At 37.5% G+C, this 25,009-nt stretch overlaps 2 protein-coding genes across 6 annotated transcripts; both read left to right on the forward strand.

Annotated features, from left to right (window-relative positions):
• The first annotated feature begins 274 nt into the window (after positions 1-274).
• On the forward strand, positions 275-7,511 carry LOC103945243 (zinc finger CCCH domain-containing protein 38-like). Of its 5 annotated transcripts, none has more exons than XM_048570907.1 (4): positions 275-416; positions 3,077-3,513; positions 3,653-5,852; positions 7,230-7,511. In XM_048570907.1, the coding sequence occupies exons 2-4, from the start codon at positions 3,125-3,127 to the stop codon at positions 7,257-7,259; spliced, it is 2,619 nt and encodes an 872-aa protein (XP_048426864.1). In that variant the 5' UTR covers positions 275-416; positions 3,077-3,124; the 3' UTR covers positions 7,260-7,511. The 5 variants fall into 5 exon arrangements, with proteins under 5 accessions (XP_048426864.1, XP_048426866.1, XP_048426865.1 ...); XM_048570909.1 differs by lacking the exon at positions 275-416 and adding an exon at positions 2,287-2,501; XM_048570908.1 differs by lacking the exon at positions 275-416 and adding an exon at positions 2,307-2,508.
• A 13,066-nt stretch (positions 7,512-20,577) lies between these two features.
• LOC103945239 (probable WRKY transcription factor 13) lies at positions 20,578-24,762 on the forward strand. Its single transcript, XM_048570897.1, has 3 exons — positions 20,578-21,131; positions 21,301-21,555; positions 24,290-24,762. Exons 1-3 carry the CDS (start codon positions 20,749-20,751, stop codon positions 24,465-24,467), a joined length of 816 nt encoding a protein of 271 aa, XP_048426854.1. The 5' UTR covers positions 20,578-20,748; the 3' UTR covers positions 24,468-24,762.
• Positions 24,763-25,009: the final 247 nt, after the last annotated feature.

Below are 25,009 nucleotides of genomic sequence, written 5' to 3' on the forward strand. Positions count from 1 at the left end.
CCCTCTCTATTTGGTACTCGCGTTAATGTCAATCAATTTACCTTTCGCATCCACCCTTTGAGCAAGTAAACTAAGTTGCTGATTTCAATCGGCAGCACTTGCATTGTTGAATGGAAAAACCATTCGAACTTTCTGACAAGTAATTAATTTTTCAACTTACTTATCCAATCTCTGAATATGTGGGCCGTTTTGTTTTGTTGGGCTCCATATTGGACTTGTTGGTAAAAAGCCCAAGGAAAAAATCTCCTCTTTAAGCGGGCCCACAGTAAAATGCTCCTCTCATTCTCCCCAGCGCCCTTTCCTCTGCCCAGCGTACTCTCACACCCCTCTTTTGACAAAGAATGGATTCAAATATGGCAAAGTCCTACAGGCGGCGGAGGTCTCCCATCGCACTCTAGGGTTTCTCTCTAATTTCTGTAAGTTCTCTCTCTCTCTCTCTTTACTCTTCAATTCCTTCTTTAGGGTTTCGTATTAGTTTATTTTTTTTAATTTTTTTGCTTTTGTTTTTCTTTCAATTCAATGATTAGGGTTTAGGGTTACATTTTTTTTCAGCTCTTTGTGTGTGTGTTTATTTTTTATTTTTTACTTTTTTTTAACTTGGATCAGTGAGAATCTTACTGGTTTTGTGGGTAATAGAGAATTTGAGTTGGGTTTTGTTGTGTAGTAGAAAGATTTGAGCTTTTATGCCTCGGATTAATTCTACTGCTTTAACTTTGTGAGTGTGATTTGAAGTTCTTGTAGTTGCTTAACTATGTATTCTTGGTAATTGGTGTGGCCCAATTGGTGTCCTGACTTCGAACAAGTTCCCGTGTCAGTTTTTATTTTTATTTTTTTCGTTTAAATTTTACTGAGATGTAGATTGGCCTAACAATAAGTTAGTTTTAACTAGTTCCGATATATATGATCTTAGTCTAATATTATTGTCTTTAATAGGTAAATAATGTAGGTGGCGATCATTGTATGTTTAAATTTTATGTTGGGTCAAACAGTCAAATGATATATGGATAGGTAGAGATGTGATATTCCAAGAGAATATTGTATTGGTAAAGTTGAAGGAGAGAAGTTGAGGTCTTTTGAACGGTAGAAGATAGGAATGTAGGGAGGCTTATTTTCTTTGGAAGCTTTCTAATATTTGGCTATCACCTTGTTATGGATGATTTATTTTCATTCTGATTCTTTTTGTTTGTTTGTTTCCTTGCTCTTTCATTGTTTTGTACATTTGTAAACTTATGCTAGTAGCCTAGGCACCTTGATAGATGGATCTAGTGTATACTTTAGATCTATGTTACTCAATAAGAGTACATTCACTGGGTGCTAATATCTAGTATAATTTTCTGCAGTAATTTCATGCGGGTCACTGCATGGAGGGATTACCAATTTCGTTCAAAAGTAACTGATTGCAATAGCATCCTTACAAAAGAGCTACATTGGGACTTAGTACATATTATTCGATAAATTCTTAGACTGGAGGTTGCTCTGAAAGGTTTGGGGATAGCAAAATAGAATTACTTCATAGTCCAAGAAGTTAGAAGAGAATACATCAACCTTCAACTTTGATGCCCCTGATGCTAAATGTTAATCAGTGTTATGATGAAGTGAGGGGAGGAGCTTGAAAGCATAATTATTGAAATATTACAGCCTTCAAAAGTTGAATAGGAATAATCCTTGATTGAGAAAGATGCTGCATAATTGGTTTAATCAAAATGTCTGGAGTGCAGAGAGATATTATGCCTGCGTGCAATGATTCAAAAGCCATGCAAAGGCGAGAGTTTGTGTGCTTGAAGTTGAGCATATGGCTAGTTGGTGAAATTTATTGACTTGTGTGGAGACAGACTTGAGTGTATCTTCATTCCCTTGTGGTGGCCATCAATTTGGCTTGGGGCTTAGGAAGTTGCTGATTGTTCTTCCCTGTTGTAAGACTAGGTGTTTTTTGTATCCAGAAAACTTATGACATATGTCATGCTTTATTTGGACGGTCTCCACAACCTTTTATTCTTACATTTCATTTTTTTTTCTACTATATGCGTATCTCCTTTAAAAAAAATACACATGTGTGTATATTTTTTTATATATACTCCATAACAGGTTGTATTTGTCTTCTGCATCCATATTCTCTTTGGTCAGTCTAATTGAAGTATGATTTTATTCCATTGTAGCAGTTATTGGTGTCCAAAGTTGTCAACTTGCATTCCTTCTTGCAAGTCGAGGGAGGAGTGCAATGACTTTTTTGTAGTGCTAATAGAGATGTCCTCAATTTTTTGACAAAAAGATTGTTATCATACTTAGCTGAAACCTACGACGCACAGCTACGGCAGTTCTGTCCCGTATTGCGTATTGGGTACGCCTTAGATACGTATCTGGGTTAATGAATACGGCGTTTAACAGATGGATACGGATATCCCTTCCTTTGCCCTTTGATGGGATCTGGTGGAAGAAGGGCTCGCAACGGAGATGACGTGATCTGGTGGAAGAAGGCCTCGCGAAGAAGATGACACAATTTGGTAGGAGGTCGATCTGCCGTTTCCTTTGTTTCTGAAGACAAAAATCACGCCATATTCTTTCTTTTTTTATTTTTTTTATTTTTAAGGGTTTAAATGGGACTAAAGCCCAACACTAACAAAACTACATTGCCCACCGGACCTACACCACTACCATCCTTCCTGTTGTTTGAATTATATAAATTTAAATTTAGATGATTATTTTTTTTTATTGTTATTCAAAATATGTTTATAAAATATATATTTATTATATAAATTTTATTTCCATATCCATGCTGTATCATATCTTAATATTTACAAATGTGCCATATTGCCGTGTCCTATTATATCGTATTGTATCACCGTATCTGTATCCGTGCTTCATTGGCTGAAACTGGTAATATATTTTTAATTCTGCTTCATAGGTAATGATATAAAATTTGGTTTTTCATTGATTTTCTATTTATTGTTTCACATGTATTTTTTGTCTTGGTAACATCAATATTTTATACACTCTAGTATACTTAAAATGATACTAAGTAAGCGCAAGAGTGATCAGAAAATGTCTTTGAGATTGACTGATTTTTTCATGTCTCCAGATTTTTCCGAATAAGAATAAGTAAAGGGTGTCGGTAAGCCTGAGAGAAATGAGTAGAAGCAACAGAAAGCGGTCTTCTAAATGGGATTTGGTAGAAGGGCCTCAATTTGAAGATGCAAATATGCAGGACAACGGTTGGATGGGAAAGGCAGGTAGGGCATTTCATCATAAGGAATCTGGACGTGACTGGCTTTCTCCGGAGACAAATGATCTGCACAGACCTAAGCATGATTTGGATTTGCCATCCAGGGAACCTTTGCCCGGAAGCAGAGGCTCACATAAAAATGAGAGTATCAATAAGGGATGCAATAGATACATGAATGACTCTATGGTGTGGGATGGAGATGGAAATTGCAGCACAAGGATGTCTCCTGGTCTTGATGAGTGGAGAGAACATCGCAGTCGGTCCCCAAAAAGTGGTTGGAGAAGGTCACTGAGGTCAGCCTTGTATTTTTTAACTCATTGTCAGTTCCGACTCACTTTTTTCTTTTTTTCCTTTTTTCTTATGTTAATATAATCTAGATAGCATTTTTTGACGCATATAACAGAAGAAGCTGTTGGTGGATGTTATGTGCAGAGGTAGGAGTAGAAGTAGAAGCAGGAGCAGGAGTAAGAGCCAGAGCTGGAGTAGGAGCCCTGATCGTGGTTATAGGCGGGAATCACTTTTCCTTGACAGAAATAGAGGCAGGCCAGGAATTTCAGCTCAATTGTGCAAAGATTTTATGACTGGGAGATGCAGAAGGGGTAGTGATTGCCAATTTCTTCATGAGGGTAATTCCAATTATGATGATAGCTGGGAAAGTCGACACAGGAAACGTGATGCTTCGAGATACTCTACCCCTCCTGATACCAAGTACTACCCATTAAAAAGTGAAAGATATTCTGTGTATTGTAGTGATTTTGCAAAAGGGAAGTGCCAGAGGGGGTCAACTTGCAAGTTCGATCACCATCGTGCTTCTGATGGATTCAGTAAAGGTTCTACAAATGAGAATACTAGAGAAAGGGAAAATGAAAGAAGGAACAGAGATACTTCTACAGAGCGAGGTGCCGAGCGTGTACCGCACAGGAGTAGTGATATTCCTTGCAAATTTTTTGCTGCTGGAAATTGTCGTAATAAAAAGAATTGTCGGTTTTCTCATCATATTCAAGCTCGTGCAAGTCCTGAAAGAAAGTCACAGGATGGCAGGTGGGGCCCAGGTCACAGTTTAAATGATGCAGGCCCGGCATGGAGTGGTCCAAAATGGAGTGATACCGGGAGTCTGTCAGATGCCGCAATGTTGACTGTAGATAACAGAAATATTGGTGTTCCAGAGGTAAGGTCTAGTGCTTGGTCTGTAGATGATAATAGATGGGGGTGTGATCAGAACAATGAGAACAAAAATTGTGCTGACCGTAGTGTTAGTCATGAAGCAGTTGAGAGGAATGAGAACGATGCAAATCTGTGGAATGAAGATAGTGTGGGTGCTCGTGTGGATCTTCCTAAATTGAGAGATACTGAAAAATGGCTTGGTGACATGTCTCCTGATTGGAATTACACGGTGCAATCCTCCAACCATGTTGGGAAACAAGAGCATAGTCGCATTACTCAAGGTTCAGAACCTTCCACTCAGGTGCATGGTGCTGCTTCAATTATTGAACCAATGGTAGCTGAAAGATCTGATTTTCTGCAGAACAAGGATGTAAGGGTAGATGGAGTTATTTCCGTGCCATATGACAATAGGACTGCCATTGAAGAACCTTCTAGTTTTCGTAATAACCTAAATGTTACTGCAAATATCATGGCCCGCCAAAGCTTTGACCACAGTGGCCAGAGTTCAAGTGCTTTTCCTTTTTCTGGATTAAGCACAATTGGGCAAAGTAAAAACCAAATCCCATGCGGAGGAGTTGTAAAAAGTCCACAAGATACACTGTCCCCAGAGAGTAAATCTGTGACCAAGTTAGATATAGGGGATGCAAAAACTTCACTAGTTGATGGAATTCCTCAAGTTCCAAATTTGGTAGGTGGTAAAGAACTTACGGAACTTACCAATCTTTCAGCTTCTCTGGCTCAGTTACTTGGAAATCGGCAGCAACTTCCACAGATTTATGCTGCTTTAAATTCTCATAATGCACCTCTCCTTCCCAAATCAGAAGGATCCACTGAGCAGCTTTTGGCAGCAGCCATTCAGCACGATCCAATGGTGGTATCTCATAAGCCGTATGATCCTATGTGTGATAGCATAGAACATAGAATTAGTAACAATCAAATGTGTCTTTTGCCAAATAGTGCTGGAAACACAAGCATTGATGGAAAAGTAGAGAACCTGTCAAATGTTGTATCTCCATCGTCTTTACCTAGTGGAGCAAATGTAAACAATTATCAACAGACTAATAATCCACTAGAAGAACCTACACTTAAGGATCACCAATTAAGTCAACATGGTGCAAAGTCTGAGGTTGTCAAGGGAAATGGTGCACTTGGGGCCGAGGAAAGCAAGAGCGCGCAGGAAGAGAATAATTCCCCAGAGAATGGTCCCATGGAGGTTACAGGGGGCAAGAAACTCAAGGAAGTGAAGGGGAGCCGTGCATTTAGATTTGCGCTTGTGGAAAATGTCAAGGAGCTTTTAAAACCCTCATGGAAAGAAGGTCAAGTCAGCAAAGATGCTTACAAAACGATAGTGAAGAAGGTGGTTGATAAAGTGACCAGTACCATGCAGGGGGCTAATATTCCCCAGACTCAAGAGAAGATTGACCATTATCTATCATTTTCAAAACCGAAGCTTACTAAACTTGTACAGGTAAGTGCTGATATTGTTGATTAATTTATGCTAGCTGCATTCTCTCTTTTGTTTAGGAATACTTCTTTGTTGGCGTATGTTTTTATTCTTAAATGAAATCCAGTTTTAATTAGTGTCTTTTTTTCTTTCTGTTTTTAGGTTGCTAGTCCTGTGGATGAGTCCATTGCTTCGTACTTTTTCTCTGTTCTTAATGAAAATTTGGTTTCGATAAAAAAAGAAATATATTATTAAACTTCATTTTTGAATGCATTAGGTCCATTTTTGAATGCATTTGAGGTCATCTTTTCCATCCTTTTCATTATCTAGCTTCATTCTATTTACCCACCATTTTGAGTCTGTGATTTCTTATTTGTGTTTTGATGTGTCTGTAGAAAGGTGATAACACTTAAAACCAAAGCGGGAATATTAGTGGTGTGTGCAGTTTAGCCGTTTTTCTGTTTCTTGACAATGTCACATTTAAGACTTTTGCTGTTTAGTAATGGACACCTCCGTATAATTTTGGCCATTTTTGTTAAATAAGGTCACATGTAGCTCCCATGATCATTTTTAAAAGATATTCCCAACTCTTATCTCTCTTCTCTTCTCCATCTCCTCTCTCCTTTCGTTGAAGAAAGAATTTGAATCCATTCCTCTAATCCCCCAGTGTGCCGTCGCTACCTGCCTTCAAAACCCCCTGCTCTCTAAATATAAGCTTGGGCGCATTTGGGTATGCAGAGAAAAGTCCAGTGTGTCTACATATTTCACGGAAAATTGCATGGGGAATTTCTCAGATTTTTATATTTTTCTATGCCTGTGGTGATTCTGGTGGTTTTTGTGCAATCCTTACCAAAACTTTTCTTACATTGAATTTGCATTGTAGCTAGTTTCTATTGTGCCGGATGATATGATATCCTAGTTGATTTAAAATATATTATTCATATTAAGAAATGGTTGGTTCTGAGTTACGCCTAAGGAAAACTTTTGTGTTCTAGTTATGTTATTATTACATTGAAGTTTATTCTTTTAAGAATTACTCTTCTGCACAGAGGCGTATTTATGAAATTTAAAACTAATAAGATGAGGCGTTGAGTACGTAGGCAGCGTGTGACATCTAACTCAGAAGTTTTGGCATGTAGTATTGTAAATTTGAAGTTGATTTTTGTTTTTGCTTTTTCCCTCTATTGTCTTGTTCCAATACAGCATTACACTTTATAATTTCTAATCCGCGGAGTTTAATATGTGGATGTTAATTTTGGAATTGTTTTAACAAGGCCGTGTGCCCTTGCCTACTTTGACTCTGTCATATCCTGTTTATCATCTGTTTACTCTGTTACAAATTTAACGCAGTAAATTTTGTGGCAATGTTTCTTACGGTATCGGTATTCACATTTGCTGCAGGCATATGTAGAAAAAATGCAGAAGGGTTAAAAGAGACACAACTTGTGTTTGTTCGCTTCTATTGTTTTACAAAATTCCGCCTGATGTTCCCGGTGTGTTTATGCTCCGGCAGCCTTTGGATCTCTGAGGTTTTCTTTTCTTTTTCCGGTTACATGAAACGTCTTACTTTTTTATTTTTTTTTTTGTCATTCCCTTGATGTATACTATTTGGTGCAAGGATAGTTGAACTCTAGGACTAAGATGGGCATATGAGAGATTAATTATTCTTCCTCTTGTGTGTAATGTTGTTGCTTCTTTCTTTTTTTTGTTGTTTAAATAGGCAATTATTATTTTTTGGTTAACATGTCGTGCAGGTTTGAGTAATTTTGGGTTTACTTCTTTTAATTGGACATGTTTTCCTTTTGGTGTAAATGTGTAGGAAGACATGGCTGAAATTTGGTAATTTGAGTCCTAAACCTGATTAAATCTAGTCCTACCGATTTGGGATGGTTGGAAAGGATAAATGTTTTTCTTGTGTATCTTCTACCTTAAAGTTGGTCACAATTTTTTTTATTTCTTCTTTCACCTTAGGTTGAAAATATGACCGGTTTGAAGGTAGGAGATGGATTATCAAGAAGAAAATTTATCAATTCCAATCGTCCCAAACTGTTAGGATTAGAAGGGAGAAGTTTACTTCGTATTTAATCCGCTTCTAACCTCCTCAAAATGAAAAGGAATTCTCCTTTACCTTCAATAGCTAAATAGAGTTGAAACTCTTTTCAAGACTTAGAGCCTGTTTAGTATTCTTCTGAAATTTAATTTTAATTTTTCAAAAATGATGTAGACAAATTACTTAGGGTTAATTACATTTCACACAGTTGGAGTTTGGTGTATTTTCAAAATTGGGGATTTTCCAAATTGTTATTTATATTATAAGGTATACCGAATAAGCCGCATCACACTGACAAAAATAATCATCAATTGAATAAAAGATCAGATATTCAAAAAGACAAAACGTGTCGATATGTACAATTTCAAAACTTCTAAGTGTAATGTGAGAAAATTATAATCTTGTGGCTTATTTTGAATATTGTCTCAAACCTGAAAGGTGTAAAATGAGCTACTTAAGCATTCCACATTAGGTCCAAAAAGTTTATCAAAAAGTTTAGCGTGATGGCAATATATTAAACCCATCCAAGAATCAAACGATTAACTCTTTCAAGTTGTCAAGAAATCAAATTTTAAAGTTAAATATACAAAAAAAGAAATCAATATCCAGATTTAAAAAAGAAAAAAGAAAATAGGGGATGTGAATCTGAGTGGAATAATGAGGACCTATAAACAGAGACAAAAAGAAATGATGTTTGTTTCCCACCCCACCTTCCTATCCATCTCCAACTTTCACATCAAAGGGCCAGCTCCAAGCCAACCCTAGATAGTAGATGTTATTCCTTTTTTCATTTTTCCACGTATTATTATGACATCACAGGCACGTCAGCCCCCACGCGAGCAATCAGCCAAGTTAACCTAATTATCAAACGTCTCCCTCCCACAAATTCCATGTACATTTCTTTCTCTCTCATTTCCACTTTATTCTTAGCACATCTCCACCCATCAATTTTTGCCAGTCTTTCCAGGTCTTTGCGGTGTAGAGCCTCGGAATGGCAGCAGCTCCAGCGCCAAGCTTAGTTCGTTTTGACTGACCTCAGTCACATTCTTTTTTTCCGTCAAGCGTGCGCATTTGGCGTTATAAAAATGGTGTGGGGTTTGTCACAACGGTCGACTACTAGGCTCCCAAACATCTACTCCAATGAATTCAAAGATAATATTTATTTATGGACAATTCAAAGATAAGGCTGAAGATAAGATAAGAGTATACAATGCAAAAAGAACGACCGAAATCTAATTGAAGATCTCAACAAAATTTCTAATAGATACAGCACATGGCACAGTCATATATGAACCTATTCTAAATTAATTTCATCTGCTAAATAACTATTAAATAATTGAATCATACACGAAAAATAAAATAAGTTATTTTACTAACTATTCACAATAGGTGGAGAGTGGTTAAAGATTAGCCAAGTCAGTTGATTATTCACGAGAAAAGTAATTGCCCCAACGCCACTACGACACTCAAATCCACTAGAATGAGATAGCGTTTATGCATAGTTAAAATACAAACTATTATTTTATAACTTCTTTAGGAGAGACGAGACATATTTATACCGATAGGTCCTATAACTATTATAGCGGTGATACAATATTTGTACACATAAATATGGCTTAGCCTTACTCGACTCTTTTAAGTACAGTAATATAACTGTAGACAACATTTAACAAGGACCCAAAACCAAGCCTTTACAACCCACAATAACCAAAACCAATGTAACCCATAAACGCGAACCTTGGCTGCCATCACAAATGGAAGTCGCGTTGCCATAGAACTCATTGCATCTCGTCATAAAAAAACTTGTGAACTAAACTAGTCTCCACCAACCCAAATGCCCGTAAAAGCAAGTATAAGTCTTGATTTGACTTAGTAGCGAACAACATATTAGCATATCGAAATGAAGAGCGATGGATCAAAAATTAGTGAAAATAAGAGATATCAGGGGTGGACTTGGCATGAAGGAGAAGCAAAAAAGCAGTGGTGGGGAACTCAATTATGGACATGGATCAAATCAAACCACCATAAGAAAAATCATTGTAATTCTATTTAGACACAAAGCTGATTCTATAATAGAAGTGATCCGTGTAATCTACGTTGGACTCCCCAATATTATAAACTGGATCGATAAATGTGTTTGTTTTGTTTATCAAAATAGCACTGCTAATAATTATCAAGCGGTTAACATGAGGTGCCGATTTGAAGGTCAAGTAACCATAATCTTATCTTGCATGCTACATAATACATCATTACTAATTCCCGAAGTGTGAGCATTTGTTAGAATGTTGAGTAATTCCTTCATATGAGGCGCCTATATGGACTATAAAACAATTATATATCCCTACATTTGTCTAATGATCATCTTCGTACATGATACTGGCCGTGAGATATGATTTATATGAATCACAGGGTACTTACTAAATAGTACTGACTAGCCTTTTTGAACAATTTTTGGTGTGGATCTACTGCCCTAACATTTCGATAGATTATTCTAGATGAAAAGTTATACAATTTTGTATAGATGTACTGAAATATTTTCATGTTTTTGGTATAGTTGAAATTGTATCTTGGTCAGATTGTGCGACTCAGTAGTATAAACATCTTTAAAATTTATATGTAATTAAAATAATATCAACTGAATCAGCAATACTTTTTCTTGGAGCCTCTAATTAGTCAATTTCATGTTAAAAATAAACATTTTAACTCTAAATTGTGTGGTGTTCAATAAAACCACCCATATGTTAATCATTCTATCTTAAGTTTAACAAGACGATAAAGTACAAACAAACCATTATTCTGAAATTATAGCTAGGAATATATAATTAACCAGCAGATTGCTGGTATTATGCCAATAAATCGATGAATAAGGCCCACCAAATATTTAAAACTTAGAAAAAAAAACCTCAAAGGCATTGAAAGATTACCAACCCTAATTGAAGAGATGATGACAATATCATACGGTGGTTTGGAATTTGAGAAGTTTGTGGTAGATGCGGGGTTTGGGTGAGGCATAAACAAAAGTAAATAGCGAAAGGGGATTAGAAAGGTGAGAAGCTTTTTCTCTGCACAAAGTAAAATAGGCCCTCTTTCACAAAAATCATAATGATATCTTTACCGCCGATGCCGATACCGATGCCGATATAGAGAAGGTAGATTTGCACCCAAGATTCATCATCATTACCCTCTAAATATTTCTTTCTTTCGTGCCCCTAAACAAATCCTGAACCCTACAGAAATAATCCAAAAGGAGCCCTAGAAATTGATAGACTTATGAATTTATAACCCCTCTCACTTTCCTCTCACTTTCCTTTTCCTTTCTTTTTGAAAGCTGTTGCGGTGACCAGTGAATCAGTGACGAGTGATTATTTTCACTTGTGATGTACTGTGTATGCACACTCATATTTCAGATCTATTCTTCTATTATTGTGTACTCATCTATATGTCCACTTTTACTCGGTCCCCGCAAACCAAAAAACAAAACAACCCCTTCACTTTTATGCTTGAGGGAGGTTGCACTTGCACATGCTTTCCATGCAACCAACTTCAAACGACAAACTTTGGTAATTAAGCTCGCAAATAAACCATGTAACAACGTGATATTTTGGTGATTAAGCATACTTGTCATCTATTGTTGACCTCCACCAAACAGTGAAATTCCATTATTAAGTACTCGTGAGACATGTTACTTACTATACTCCATGCTTTTGATGTCAAATGGCAACAGGTGTTGCACTATTTAGTACTCTACGTGAGCGTTTGTTGCGTGGGACATGCTTAGGTTGGAGTAATACATAGTAGGACTTTGTTTAGATAGACATTTTTTTTTTTTTACAAACGGTTAATATATATTAAATTCATCTAAACTAAGAAGAGGAGAAATTGAATGCAGGACCTCAGGTGGAAGAGCGAATATTCTTAACCAAGCAACTTGCTGGAGTAGATAAACTTGGCTTATTAAGAGTTTAACTTATTTAAAATGGCTTAAATTATGAGAATTGTTATTGGTACTCTAAAATTCTTATTTTGCACTCCAAGCTTTCAATCTTTAGAAAGAAAAATACACTTGTGAGGAGTACAAAATGAGATTTTTGGAGTGCTCCATAAACCCTTATTAGTGAAGGTGTAGCTGCTAATTAATTCAGTTTTAAAATAGTACTAGGACCTTCCGGATTCAAACTATCCCTCTCTTTAGTGTAGCTTAGAGTAATAGTATCAAATATAACAAAATGAATGTTCCATAACTAATGGATTACTTAAGAAATTTTATCTTTAAATTTAAAAATGCTTTTTTTTTGGGTTGAAATTTGAAAAGTCTTTAGAGACAAAAACCAAACAGAAACGGTGTCAGTGTGTGTGGGCCCAAAATATTGGTGTGGGTTGAGTTAGGAGTTGTTCTCGGCCCGGCAGTATGATTCTAGAATTATCGCAAATTCTAGTTATTATGGGCCGCTCGATTAAGATTGGCCTGAGTCCTAGTATGAGACGGATTGATGGGAAAGCAAATCCTAGCATAACAAGGAGTCTCAATGGGATGAGGCATGCTGAGATTTGAGAAGTGAATGTGGTCAGATAAAGAGTTTGGTTCAAAGCCTAATGGAGGTAGGATTGGCCGATACTTGGTTAGATTAGGATTAAGAATCCTAATCCGAGTATAGTTTTGGTTCGGCCATGATGAGATTGGCTACTATAAATAAGAAGGGGATGCATCATTCTAGCCCCCTCTAATTCAACACACAAATTGCCATGCGCAAATCCTTGCTCTACGCGAAACATCTCAACAACCTTGAGATTTTAGTTTTCCTTTTTCACCAACACGTCTTCAGTTTGGATAAACAGCATTGTTACCGTAAAATCAGCCGACCGCGAATCACCTTCAGTTTGGATAAACAGCACTGCATTGAGATTGACTGATCGCCTATCCAAGTTTCTGTCGAGAAGGATTTTCGAATCTTTATTGGTAAAGGTCATCTCATTAGCCTTCTCGGCGAAGTGGGGTGTTACAGATTACTGGGCTTAGCACATTGAACGCCGAGTTTGTTTTATGATTGGGTATTCACAAGTAAGTTTTAGAGTTCGGCATTCTGACGGCCGAACCATATTCACCATCAAGACATACATCTCTTTTGACTACTTATGTCCATATAGTTTGGTACTGGTTCGACGTGCTTATACTCTTACAAAGATAATCACTGTAACCGAACCTAGCGTCGACGATCCGTGAACTTTGAAAGACTGGCAGCCTTGTCTTCATGCTCTAGAAACCGAAGGTCGATATGTGTTCTTTCCTTGGTTGGCCCTAGTGGTAAGATCAATAAGTTAGCAGCGCACTCAATGTAACATCAACACATTTTACTTCTCGGCCGAGCTCGGTCGACGAGTTGGCACGCTTGCATCAACTGAAGGACGTAGTTAGCTCATTAGTTACTCAGCTTGCGCGCCACGTAGGCTTGGTAGCTTTTAGGGTTAACATTTTGGCACGCCCGGTGGGACCCATTACTGAAGCTACGAAGTTCATGACCATTGAGACACGGTCATTAAAAAAGAAAATAGGGATGGGTAAATCATCGACTAACATTCCACCTATAGTCCAAAACCCAGATTATGATGGCTTGTCACAAACATTGAATCCTCCTGTAGTCATCATACCAGAAGCCACGAGTGTGACACGTCGAGAAAAGGAAGTTAGTCTTGGCGGACACGCTCATGATGCGGAGAACACCATCAGAGCGACAAAAGCAATTTTTGTTAAAGGAATAATCGAAGATTGCGATGAAGATGGTGGTGAAGCTTCTGATCCACCGACTAGATCTTTTCTTCAGAGAAGACTCGAAGAGCAATCTTAGATTTTCAGTCGAGAAGTAAGGAGCATACTTGAAGTAATACGCAGTAATGATGAGGCACATAAAAAAAATGCTCGAACTGTAGGTTAGTAAAGTTTACGACGGCGTACTCACCGATCGTTCTCGGTAACTTCCACCTAAGGGTAATCCGATATCAACGCTACAGGCCGAAACAGGATCTATTCGGCTCAAAATGATTGATTTGGAAAAAAGAGGAGGATCAAGCAGCAGATCAGACGGGTCCGATCAGAAAGGAAACGGCATCCGTCGATGTGATCGAGGTCCAAAGAATGATCGATCAGCCTTAAAAAAAGGTAGAAGTTCCCAAAGTTCATCCATCCATACCCAGCTTATGAAGAAAAGTTCGAATATCCTAAAGGTTTCAAAATCCCAGGCTTCAGACCTTTTGCTGGTTAATCGTCCCTGTCTTTGTTAGAACATGTGTCTCGGTTCACTGCACAATGCGGAGATGTTAATAGTGACTTCCATCAACTACGATTATTAACTTCTCACTAACAGGTTTGGCATTCGCTTGGTGCATCAACCTCCCGCCTAATTCCATCCAAAGTTGGGAGGAACTGGTTGAGAAATTCCATGAACAATTCTATCAGCCGGGGATGGAAATGTCAGTTTCATCACTGTTGAGGATATCTTAAACATCTGACGAGTCACTAATGGAATACTTAATGAGGTTCAAGTCAGCTAGAAATTGGTGCTGAGTACCTCTCCCTGAAGTTGAATTCGTCAGAATCGCTTTGAACGACCAGGATATGGAATATAAAAAGAAATTCTTAGGGGTAAACTTCCGAGATATGTACGAACTAGCCCAGCATGTCGAGCAATATGATTATTTGCTCCGAGAAGAAAAGATCTCGAAATCCCCATCCTGGGGAACGATTTACAAAAATCCCACGGTTAGCTATGCATTGGCCGAAGGCGAGGAGTTCTGATACGCCAGTGTGGACACGGCTGAGATAGTGATAGATAAATCGTACGTATGCAAGGCTTTGGCGGTTACATGACCGTCGAGGTTTGAACGACAAGAGCACGAGGAAACTTAACGGTTGCTCTTATGGTTTGGCTGGAGATGACATGAATCTCCCGCTCCCTTTTTCTTGCCAACTTCTTAACGTGCTTTTTAAAGCGGGAAGCATCGCCAGCCGTTTCGGCCTTTGGGCGAGACTGTTTGCTTGGCAAGGTCGGTAGTGTGGTCACGATTTTCTTTCGCAAAAGGGCAAGTTTTTTCTTGGCCACAGCCGCAGCTGCCACATCTGTATGACTGCCTGAAAAAAGCTAAAATCAAATCAGAAAAGAGTTCAAACAAATGGCTAAAGTGAAACAATAAACGCGGACAAATACCTTGAGCCTTTTCTTTGGATTTTAGGGCAATGGCTCTCTTTGGGCGGTCGTCAAAAACCTTTTTGACGGCATCCTCAACCGGTGTGTGAAAGAAATCCTAAATGTATGTTTCCCACTAGTTGACGAATGTGTTGGTACTGAGGGTTTCAGGGACATTTGGCCGGAGATGAAATTTTTTGCACCTCTCTTGAAATTCATGAGCTGTCTCCTTGCATTCTCTCTCTGAATAACCAAATAGGCGTGCTTGGCTTAGGAGGGAGCGGGAAGTCAGTAGAGGCACCGAGCAACCTTGAAGGTAACCAAGTTGCCGAACAATGAAATGAGGGTGGTAAACTTCCCAGCTTGCTCGATGAGCATCGTAGCCGAAAGGAAGGTCGTGTGTTAACACGAACAACCCCTAGCTTTGGCGAAGATTAGCATATTCAGCTTCACTCCATGCTGATGATGGAAGCCTGATAGAAGAACAGTACTCTTGATGGCGACATATTAGAAATTCATCATCAGAGGTCAAAGAAGTATTGGAAAACTTCTTCGGCTCGGTGATGAGGTATTGATCGAGATGCTAACTGAAGACCGAGCATTTTAGTGGATTGAAAGTTGGGGATCTCTGGTCGAAGGGTGGAAAAATAGATCTGCAGCTAGAGTTGGAAAACCCAGAGAGAGCCATTCTTTTGTGGATCGATTTTGTTGATGGTCGTCTTGGCCAGGCAGCACAGGAGGTTGGTGAGGACGGTCGAACTAAGGGCCAAGATGTGACCAATTGCCAGGGCTTCGACCATTGACATATTCTTGACCAAGCACTTATTCGACTTGGTACAACAATTAAATTTGTTATACCAGTAAAATAGGAAGGCCTCAGTCTCCCTCTTCTGAAGGTTTTCTTCCCCTCGGCCATCAAAATGGAGGATGAAGGTATTGCAGTTGAAGAAATTCTTGTGTAGCTTCTGAATTTCTTCTCTTAAAGGTTCTTGGCCTTCTTTTCTCAGCGTCTCGATAGCCTGTTCGTCATATACTGCTTTGAGGTCGAGATTAAACGGTACCAAGAGAGGGCGACATCAACTGGGATGCCAGAAGGGGACGTCCCAAAGATAGCTGAGACGTCGAGGATAGTGGGGCCGGTAGGGCCAAGGGGTAGGACTATGGTGTTGGTGGCCGAGCACCATAAGCTCAAAGCTGCCATGAAAAGCTTTTTGTCCATTGCGATTTCCACGGTTGAAAGTTTAATGGCATCATAAATACCAAGAGTCTTCCATTCTTGGCCAAAGATTTTTTCCATCCATTCGACCCAAGCTGCCCAGGCTGTAGTGGTTGAAGGCCAGGCTCTTTGGGGTTTGGTCAGGTGCCACTTCGACCAATCAAACCCTTGCAACATGGGTGCCATGCAAGAAGCCTTGAAGAGGGTGATGATGGACGATGGCACGACGTCCTTGAAGAGTGGACCCAAGATTTGATGGGAAGCGATCAAATCGCCTTCGAAGCGCAGAGTCTGGATGGCATTTCGATCGATGAAGCCCTGGCATATGTTGCACTCGTCGGAAAACTTGGAAATGAAGGAAACCATTGATGAGGACTTGAAGAGTTTCTGGGTTGAGAGTTTTTGGGTTTTCTGGGAATTTGAAGGCAAAAGGGCAAGAGAAGTTTAGGATTTCTGAAAGCGTAAAAGTTTGAGTAAAGGATATCAGAGTATTTATAGGTGTTTAGGTGGAAGATCAGCAGTTTTTGGAAGGGTAAAAACGACTGGAGGATTTTATAATCATGATGGGTATTTAAAACATCCAGGTGAAAAGATCGAAAAACTAGAGGATTGAGGATGCACAGTTGCGTGTGACTGCGGATTTAATGGTGAAGAGACGCTTCAATGGTTGCACGTTTCAAGGGTCATTATTAATGGCAGGCAAGTAGGCTTAGGAGTCACCACATGGCAGAGCATCTGACAAATTAAGATCATGCAATTGTGTTTTATAAATGCACCTGAGTGATGAGATATTTGGGACTTTTCGTAGTCTTCCAAAGATAAGTTGAGGGTTTGATTTCACTTCATAAAGGTTGAAACTCGGCCACAGGGTTCTAGGCCGAAGACCTCAGAAGTGAGGGGGCAATGTTTGGGCCCAAAATATTGGTATGGGCCGAGTTAGGAGTTATTCTCGACCCGTCAGTATGATTCTAGAATCATCGCGAATTCTAGTTATTATGGGCCGCTCGGTTAAGATTGGCCGAGTCCTAGTATGAGATGGATTGATGGGAAAGTCGAATCCTAGCATAACAAGGAGTTTCAATGGGATGAGGATGTTGATATTTGAGAAGTGAATGTGGCTGGATAAAGAGTTTGGTTTAAAGTCTTAATGGAGGTAGGATTGGTCGAGACTTGGTTAGATTAGAATAAAGAATCCTAATCCGAGTATAGTTCTGGTTCAGCCATGACGAGATTGGCTGCTATAAATAAGAAGGGGTGCATCATTCTAGTCCCCTCCAATTCAACACATAAATTGCCATGCGCAAATCCTCACTCTACGCGCAACCTCTCAACATCCTTGAGATTTTTGTTTTCCTTTTTCGCCAACACATCTTCAATTTGGATAAACAACACTATGAAGGCAACCAGTGAACATCTTCAGTTTGGATAAACAACACTGTTATTGTAGAATTAGCCGACCGTGAAGCACCTTCAGTTTGGATAAACAGTACTGCATCGAGATTGACTGATTACCTATCTAAAGGGGGTGTATTCAATTGAGATTTTAAGGGATTTTAATTCTTTTAATGAATTTAGGGGTATTCAATCAAGATTTAAGTAATTCTCTGAAATTCAAGGTGTATTCAATTAGAATTTTAAGATAGTTTATTAAAATCCTTAGAAATTTGGATGTATTTGATTAAGATTTTAAAGAAGTTTTTAACATTCCAGGTGTATTCAATTAGAAATTTATTTTAAAGAATTTGATAAAGTTGAGGAATTAGAGGGAATTAGAGAGATTTCGTAGTGTATTTTAAACATCCACAAATCTCACCACTTCCTATGAGATTTTGAGGGAATTGAATCAAATTTTATATGGAATCTCTACAAATCAATTAAACTCCATAAAAATCTATTGATTTATAAATCCATTAAAATCTCTCAAATTCTCAATGTGTCTCGGTCAAGAAGGATTTTCAAATCTTTATTGGCGGAGGTCATCTCATTAGCCTTCTTGGCAAAGTGGGGTGTTACAGATTACTACGCTCGGCACATTGAACGCCAAGTTTGTTTTATGATTGGGTATTCACAAGTAAGTTTTAGAGTTCGACATTTTGATGGCCGAACCAAGATCACCATCAAGATATACATCTCTTTTGAGTACTTGTGTCCATATAGTTTGGTACCGATTTGGTGTGCTTATACTCTTACGAATATAATCACTGTAACCGAACCCGACACCGACGATCCGTGAACTTCGTAAGACTAGCAGCCTTGTCTTCAGGCTCTAGAACTCGAAGGCCAAGATGTGTTCCTTTCTCGGCCGCGGTCGCAAGATCAAGAAGTCAGTAGCGCATTCAATGCAACATATATACATTTTACTCCTTGGCCGATGAGTTGGCATGCCCGCATCAACCGAATGACGTAGTTAGCTCATTAGTTACTCGGCCTGCGCGCCATGTAGGCTTGGTAGCTTTTAGGGTCAACACAATGTCACTAAGAGCATCTCCAATGGAAGATTCAAAATACCTTCAAATGAGCATTATACATTTTTTTGTTAGCTGGAAAGCTCTCCAGTGGGAGAGATGTAAAACTCCCATCTTGATTGGAAGATGAAAATAAAAATGCAATTTACATATATATATATTTTTTTTTACTTCTTTTGGAGGTGGATTCTGCCAGTTAAAGAGAAAAAATAAATGAGATCCCAAATTTGCATCTCTTTCAATGGAGTAGAACTAAAATATACACCTTTCGAAAATATAAAATGAGATGTAAATCTGACTTTTACATCTCGAATTTGCATATTTCCATTGGAGATGCCCTAAGACACCTCACATTTTGTTAATATACCTCACTTAAAATTTTAATACTAAATGACATATATGCTCTAATATGAAATGCTTTTTTTTTAAACCCTAGATGATTTTTTTTTTCTTTTCTAAAAAAAAATTTATGAATTAACCATAAGTCATTTGTAACGTAAGCTAATCTGAATCATAAGATTCTTTTTGTTCAAGTTCTCAAACCCACTCCCACTTTCCCTTGCAAAACAAAACGTTAACTACTAAAGGCACATATACGTTATGGGAAAAAAAAAAAAAAAAAAAAAAAACTTAGTTTGATGAATAGATCATGAAATCAGTTGTTTGGAGGCTCCACATGAGTTATATGATTTCATTTTTTTTTTCTTCAATTTGGATCAATTTGAACGACGTTTTACATCTTGTGAAACTCTAAATCCTCGTACAGGTTTTGGGTAGATCTCTACTATGAAGGTGATTCTCTTTTGGTAGGTCTCCTCCGAAATTTTATATACTGAAACATGCACAGCTTTGTTAGGTATCTACTGAAATTTTATATAATTCAGCATATACCTGTTGAACGGGTGCACAATTTCAGTAGATAGTTGTTGAAACTTCATTTCGTGAGTTTGGGATGTAAGGAATGAGGATCCTCTCCCAATACTCTTTGTAAGGATTCTGAGAATTCTTTAATCACATCCGTTCATCGTATATCATGCGATCAGAAATCATTGTAAATTTTTTTATTTAAAATTAAATATAAACAATACATGATGAAAATTGATCACATGATTTATAATGAATGAATGTGATTGGAAGATTCCCGAGATCCTCCCAAAGAGAATCCGAAGAGAATCCTCATTCTAGCTAATTTGTACAAGTAAGTGAGAGTATTAAGATAATTATAAATTGTAATATTTGGTGTATTCATCAAAATGTGGGTGTGCCAATAAACCTTCATGGTAAAAAAAAGGAGAGAATATTTTCACTCATTTTTTATTTTGGTAATCGAATTAATCAAAACAAACAAAAACAACAATCATAATTAAACAAGACTGTGTGAACAACTAAAAAGAGAGTACTTATTCTATTATGTTAAGAGAACCCTCATTGTCAACTTTTTACCATTTTTTTTTCAATTTTGCCCTCACTTTTGATACACAATACTTACATAAGAGGGCAAAATAGTAATTTTGTATCTTTTGAGAAAATGACAATCATATTCCTATTTTTCTTATTTTACCCTCACTTTTGATATACAATATTTATATAAAGAGGGCAAAATGATAATTATGTAATATTAAGAAAAATATGCCCTTATTAAAAGATCTCATCATTCTTGTCTCACACTCCTTAATCAAAAACAAAAAAGAAAATGAAATTATTCACACACAAAATGTGTGCTCATCTTCTAGTCATTTTTTATAAAAAGGGGACACGTTTAAAAAAAAAAGAAAAAGAAAAATGAAAAAAGAAAAAAGACAAGTAACAAGGGAAAGTGGTAGTCATGTGTTATTTATAGATATTTCGTTATTTCCTTCCAATCATGGTATTCCCTTTGTTTTTCAATCTATATATCCTTGAAGTTGGAGAGAGACCCTGATGCTTTTAATCTACACTGCGTATGTTTGTTCCTAGATAGATTTCCTTAATCCTTCTCTTCGATTGTCTACACCGTACAAGTGAGAGATAGATGGCATCTAGAACGTCCCAGGCAGCCGTTCTCAACCAGCAGCAGCAGCTGGGTTTGTTTGAGAATCAAGAGGGAGAGGGTTGTAATACACAGATGGGTTTCTTTCCTTTCCCACCAAATTTAATCTTTTCGTCGTTGCCGTTTTTAGGTCACCAATCTCTCAAAGGCGGCTTCAGTACGGCTAGCATAGCTTCTGATGATGCACCTTCAACTACCACTCTCTCTGAAACCCTAGTCCCCCGGCCATCACTTACTCCTCCTCCTCCTCTAAGGCATAAACAAGATCATAACATCACTACTACTAGTTCTGAATTTGGCGGTGGAGGAGGAGGAGGAGCCCATGACCATCTCCTTTCTTTGCAAAGATCCACCGCAAATCTCTGGTAAAATAATATCAATTATATATATTAAGCAGCTATTTCCCCAGCTACTTAATCACCATGCAGTCTTCTCGAATGTCTCCCTTTAATTATACTCTTACATAACATCAATACTATTAATCATGTAAATATATACCGAAATCATTTATCTGCGTGTTTATATATATTCTAGGGCATGGGGAGACGTGAATGATGATCGTGATGAGTACTGCTTGAACAGCAAGAGATCAAGCGGCGGAGATGACCACCATCATCCTTATTTAGGAGGGGTTTCAGCAATGAAGATGAAGAAGATGAAGGCAATTAGGAGGAAGGTGAGGGAGCCTAGGTTTTGCTTCAAAACCCTGAGCGATGTGGATGTGCTTGATGATGGTTACAAGTGGAGAAAGTACGGACAGAAAGTGGTAAAGAACACACAGCATCCAAGGTATATTGCATCAAATTCAGATTGTACTGATCATTTTCCTCTCTCCTTTCCTTCCATTTTTTTTTTGCTTTAATCACTCCAATTTTTTTATTTATTTTCACGTCTTATTGGATATATTAGCTCTCTACTACTTGTACCCATTAGAAATAATGTGTTCCTTTTTTCTCGTTTTTCTCTTTTTTCTCTCTTTCCTTCTTTTTCTCTTTTATTATTGTCATTGGTATCATTGTCTGTCATCATTAGGCTTTTGCAGGCTAGGCTTGGCGCTGCAGATTTGATGGTTATTGTAGCAAGAGCAAAAGCAATTTCTAAAAGAGAACTATAATTATTACTACTCTTCAAAGATGAAATTCATATGTTATAAAATTCATTTAGTTTGCAAAGATTGATCAATTATACAAAGGTTGCCAGTTAATCATCATATACATGCCAAAGCAGAATAATTAAGGGGTTGGATAATATTTCTTAATCACTTTTTCATCACATATTGAATTAATGTACCTTCCAAAAATTAGATTCCATTGAAGAAAGCTGTTAGTAAGAACAAGATTACGAATCATCGTCAGTACCTTAGGAGAAGTACTAGCTAGTATATATACTGCATAAGTGGAGGAGCTTCACCACTTTAGTGACCATGTTTAATAATGATGAAATTAATTCATATTCTCAAATTGGTTTTATGGTAGAACCATAACTTTCTCATGATATCAGAGCAGGTTGTTCCACGTGTGAAGCCAATGGCCACACGCACTCCACGTCACCCTGTTTTTGTGTTGTCTACGCGTTTGACTTGAAAATTAGCCACACGTAAAAGGGCGTATTGAAAATGAATCCCACTTGATAAAGGAAGAAACCTTGCATAAACTTAAGCTATTTTCTGTATTGTTAATGGTTTTATAACGAAACCTCAACTTTCTTTAAAAAAAAAATATATATATATTACCGAATGGGCTTAAGTTATACCGGAATTTAGGAAACTTTGCATGCCTCTAGGGCATGCCTGGGTACACACATTGTACTAATTCTCTGCAGATTCAGATGTCAAAATATATATATGTATATTTATAAATTTCGCCTGCCAATGTCAGTCGAGACTGTTGATCTTGGTTAGGTATAATCTTGTTTAAATCTGTGCATTGCACAATTCAGTCTGTCAAACTTATATAACTTGTTTAATTATTAGACAAGAGAATATTACCTTAATTACATATAATATATGACATGTCTGAACCAGTTTTTTTTATTCTTTTTATATTTGCATTGACATTCTTCCTCCACTTTTGTCACCATAGGAGTTGAAATTAAGCGCAGCAAAATTCTACAGAAATGATTTGAACCTTGAATGTGTCTGTATATATAGCATGCACAATCATATGTGATAGGCCTCATTTGTTGAATTGTATGGTCTCCTGTTTTCTTCAGAAATGATTAATCGGGGTGTTCAATTATATTGTATACAATGTCATTTTTTGGAAAAGAAATGTATACAATGTCAAAAGTAGGAATTATGATTGACATATATTTATAATATCTTGCAAAATGTCAAAAACACCTACCCCAAGCTGAACTTAACTAGGACTTTTTACTGTTGATGAATAATTGAGTCAGTAAATCCACCTCTGAAATGGTCTGTCATAAGCATTTAAACTGTTCCATAAGAGTTTGGGTGTGTTAAGTTAGATGGAGCAGTTTGGGAAAAAAAAAAGAATAAAAGAAAATTTGGTAGCGAACTCGATGACGGGATCGGAGTCAAACCATTAGCTTAGTAACTTAAGCCGTCCAATTTTTCACGAATAGTAAGAGTTGGGAGAGCGTAGGAAGAGAGTTTTGTACTACGTGTATCATTGGACTATATAAAAAGTCAATAATTTGAGTATTGATTATTAGTCAGTACTCAAGTACTATCTTTTTTATATACAATGTGAAGTTGGCCTTGCAAAGGTGTGGTTACTAGTTATTACCCATGTACCATTGATTAGATTTGACTTTCCGTAGGAGATCAATCTCAGAGTAGATCAAAATTTTGTGTGGAGGAGTTTGTAGGGAAGAAAAATTAAGAGTTTGTAGAATCCTGTAGTCAACAAATTGAATTATAAGCAAACATGTGAGTGTGTTTCATCTATTTAATTAAAGGGAACTCGTTTTTATTTTGCTAAAGTATCCAGGAATCATATTTTGACTTGGAATTTCGAGGTTGAATAGGTCCCACAAGTGGGTCCTCTTTTGATTTCATTCCCTAAATTGTTTGTTATAAGCTCTGAAAATTTTAAAAGAAATTCTAAGAGACTCTCTCAAAAATTCTAAGAGATTGTCTCAAAAGTAGGATTCTTATGAATTCTTTGTAGGTTTATGTTTTGACATAATGTTTTATAATGTTGATATGGAAAATAACTAAACTGGGAGATGGCATAGAGTGAATGGAAAGTCCCACTTTCAAAAAACCATCCTTAGCATTTCTCAAATTTTAAACCGAACATGCTAGCCAGGTCAGTTGAAGAGCTTTTGACATTTCCCAGGCCTGAAGTGCAATTAGTCTTTAGCACTAATTATTATGAGAATTTCACTTGGTTTCGTAATTGCATTTCACTTCGTATAAGCTTACAATTCTCTTTTTATATTTTCACAAGCATGATGAATCCTCATCTTTTTTGAATTCCAGAAAAACAAAAAATATACAGCCTTGACTGTTTCTTGTTACTGAACTAATGTACGTTTCTGTTTAATCAAATTGCAGGAGTTACTATCGTTGTACGATGGATAACTGCCGCGTAAAGAAACGAGTAGAGCGCTTAGCCGAGGACCCGAGGATGGTGATCACAACATATGAAGGGAGACACGTGCATTCTCCATCTCATGATCTTGAGGATCAAGATTCACGATCTCCGTCTCACCTAAACAACTTCTTCTGGTAGTATATTAACTCGTAATAGGCTCATGAGCTCTCGTTTTTGCTTTTGTTTTCAGTTCTGGTTTTTGTTTTGTTTTGGTATTTTTATATTGTGTTGGGGTTATGGATTCCAAACGATCGCCCTTGTGTTATCCCTAACTTGCTGCACTCTGGTTGTGTATGCAAGTGTACTTAGATGTTGCTGTGTCTTTAACTGCATGCATTGGATAAAATTTTATGTGTATCTAGAACACAAAGCGGTATATTAAATAGAGGGACAACAGAAAATATACTTTAGAATGCGATATATTGTTCACTTATATTATAGCACGTGTTATACTAGCTTGTGTTCTAATCACACATAAAAATTTCTCAATGCATTGGAGATTAATAATAAACATGCATGGGCTTGGATACCTGGTTTTGCTAGGCCTCCTATTCTAATAAGGTAATGAAAATAATACTATTGTTTCTTTTACTCCCAAATTTTGTAGAGCCTTCACCATCTAATATAGTTCTGAATTATCAGTCATGAATTTTACTGATCTGTTCGCCATTCATTTGGGG

The sequence above is a fragment of a genome, unplaced genomic scaffold (genome assembly GCF_019419815.1).
Source record: "Pyrus x bretschneideri cultivar Hongxiangsu unplaced genomic scaffold, Pyrus_bretschneideri_v1 Contig56, whole genome shotgun sequence".
Taxonomy (NCBI): Eukaryota; Viridiplantae; Streptophyta; class Magnoliopsida; order Rosales; family Rosaceae; genus Pyrus; species Pyrus x bretschneideri.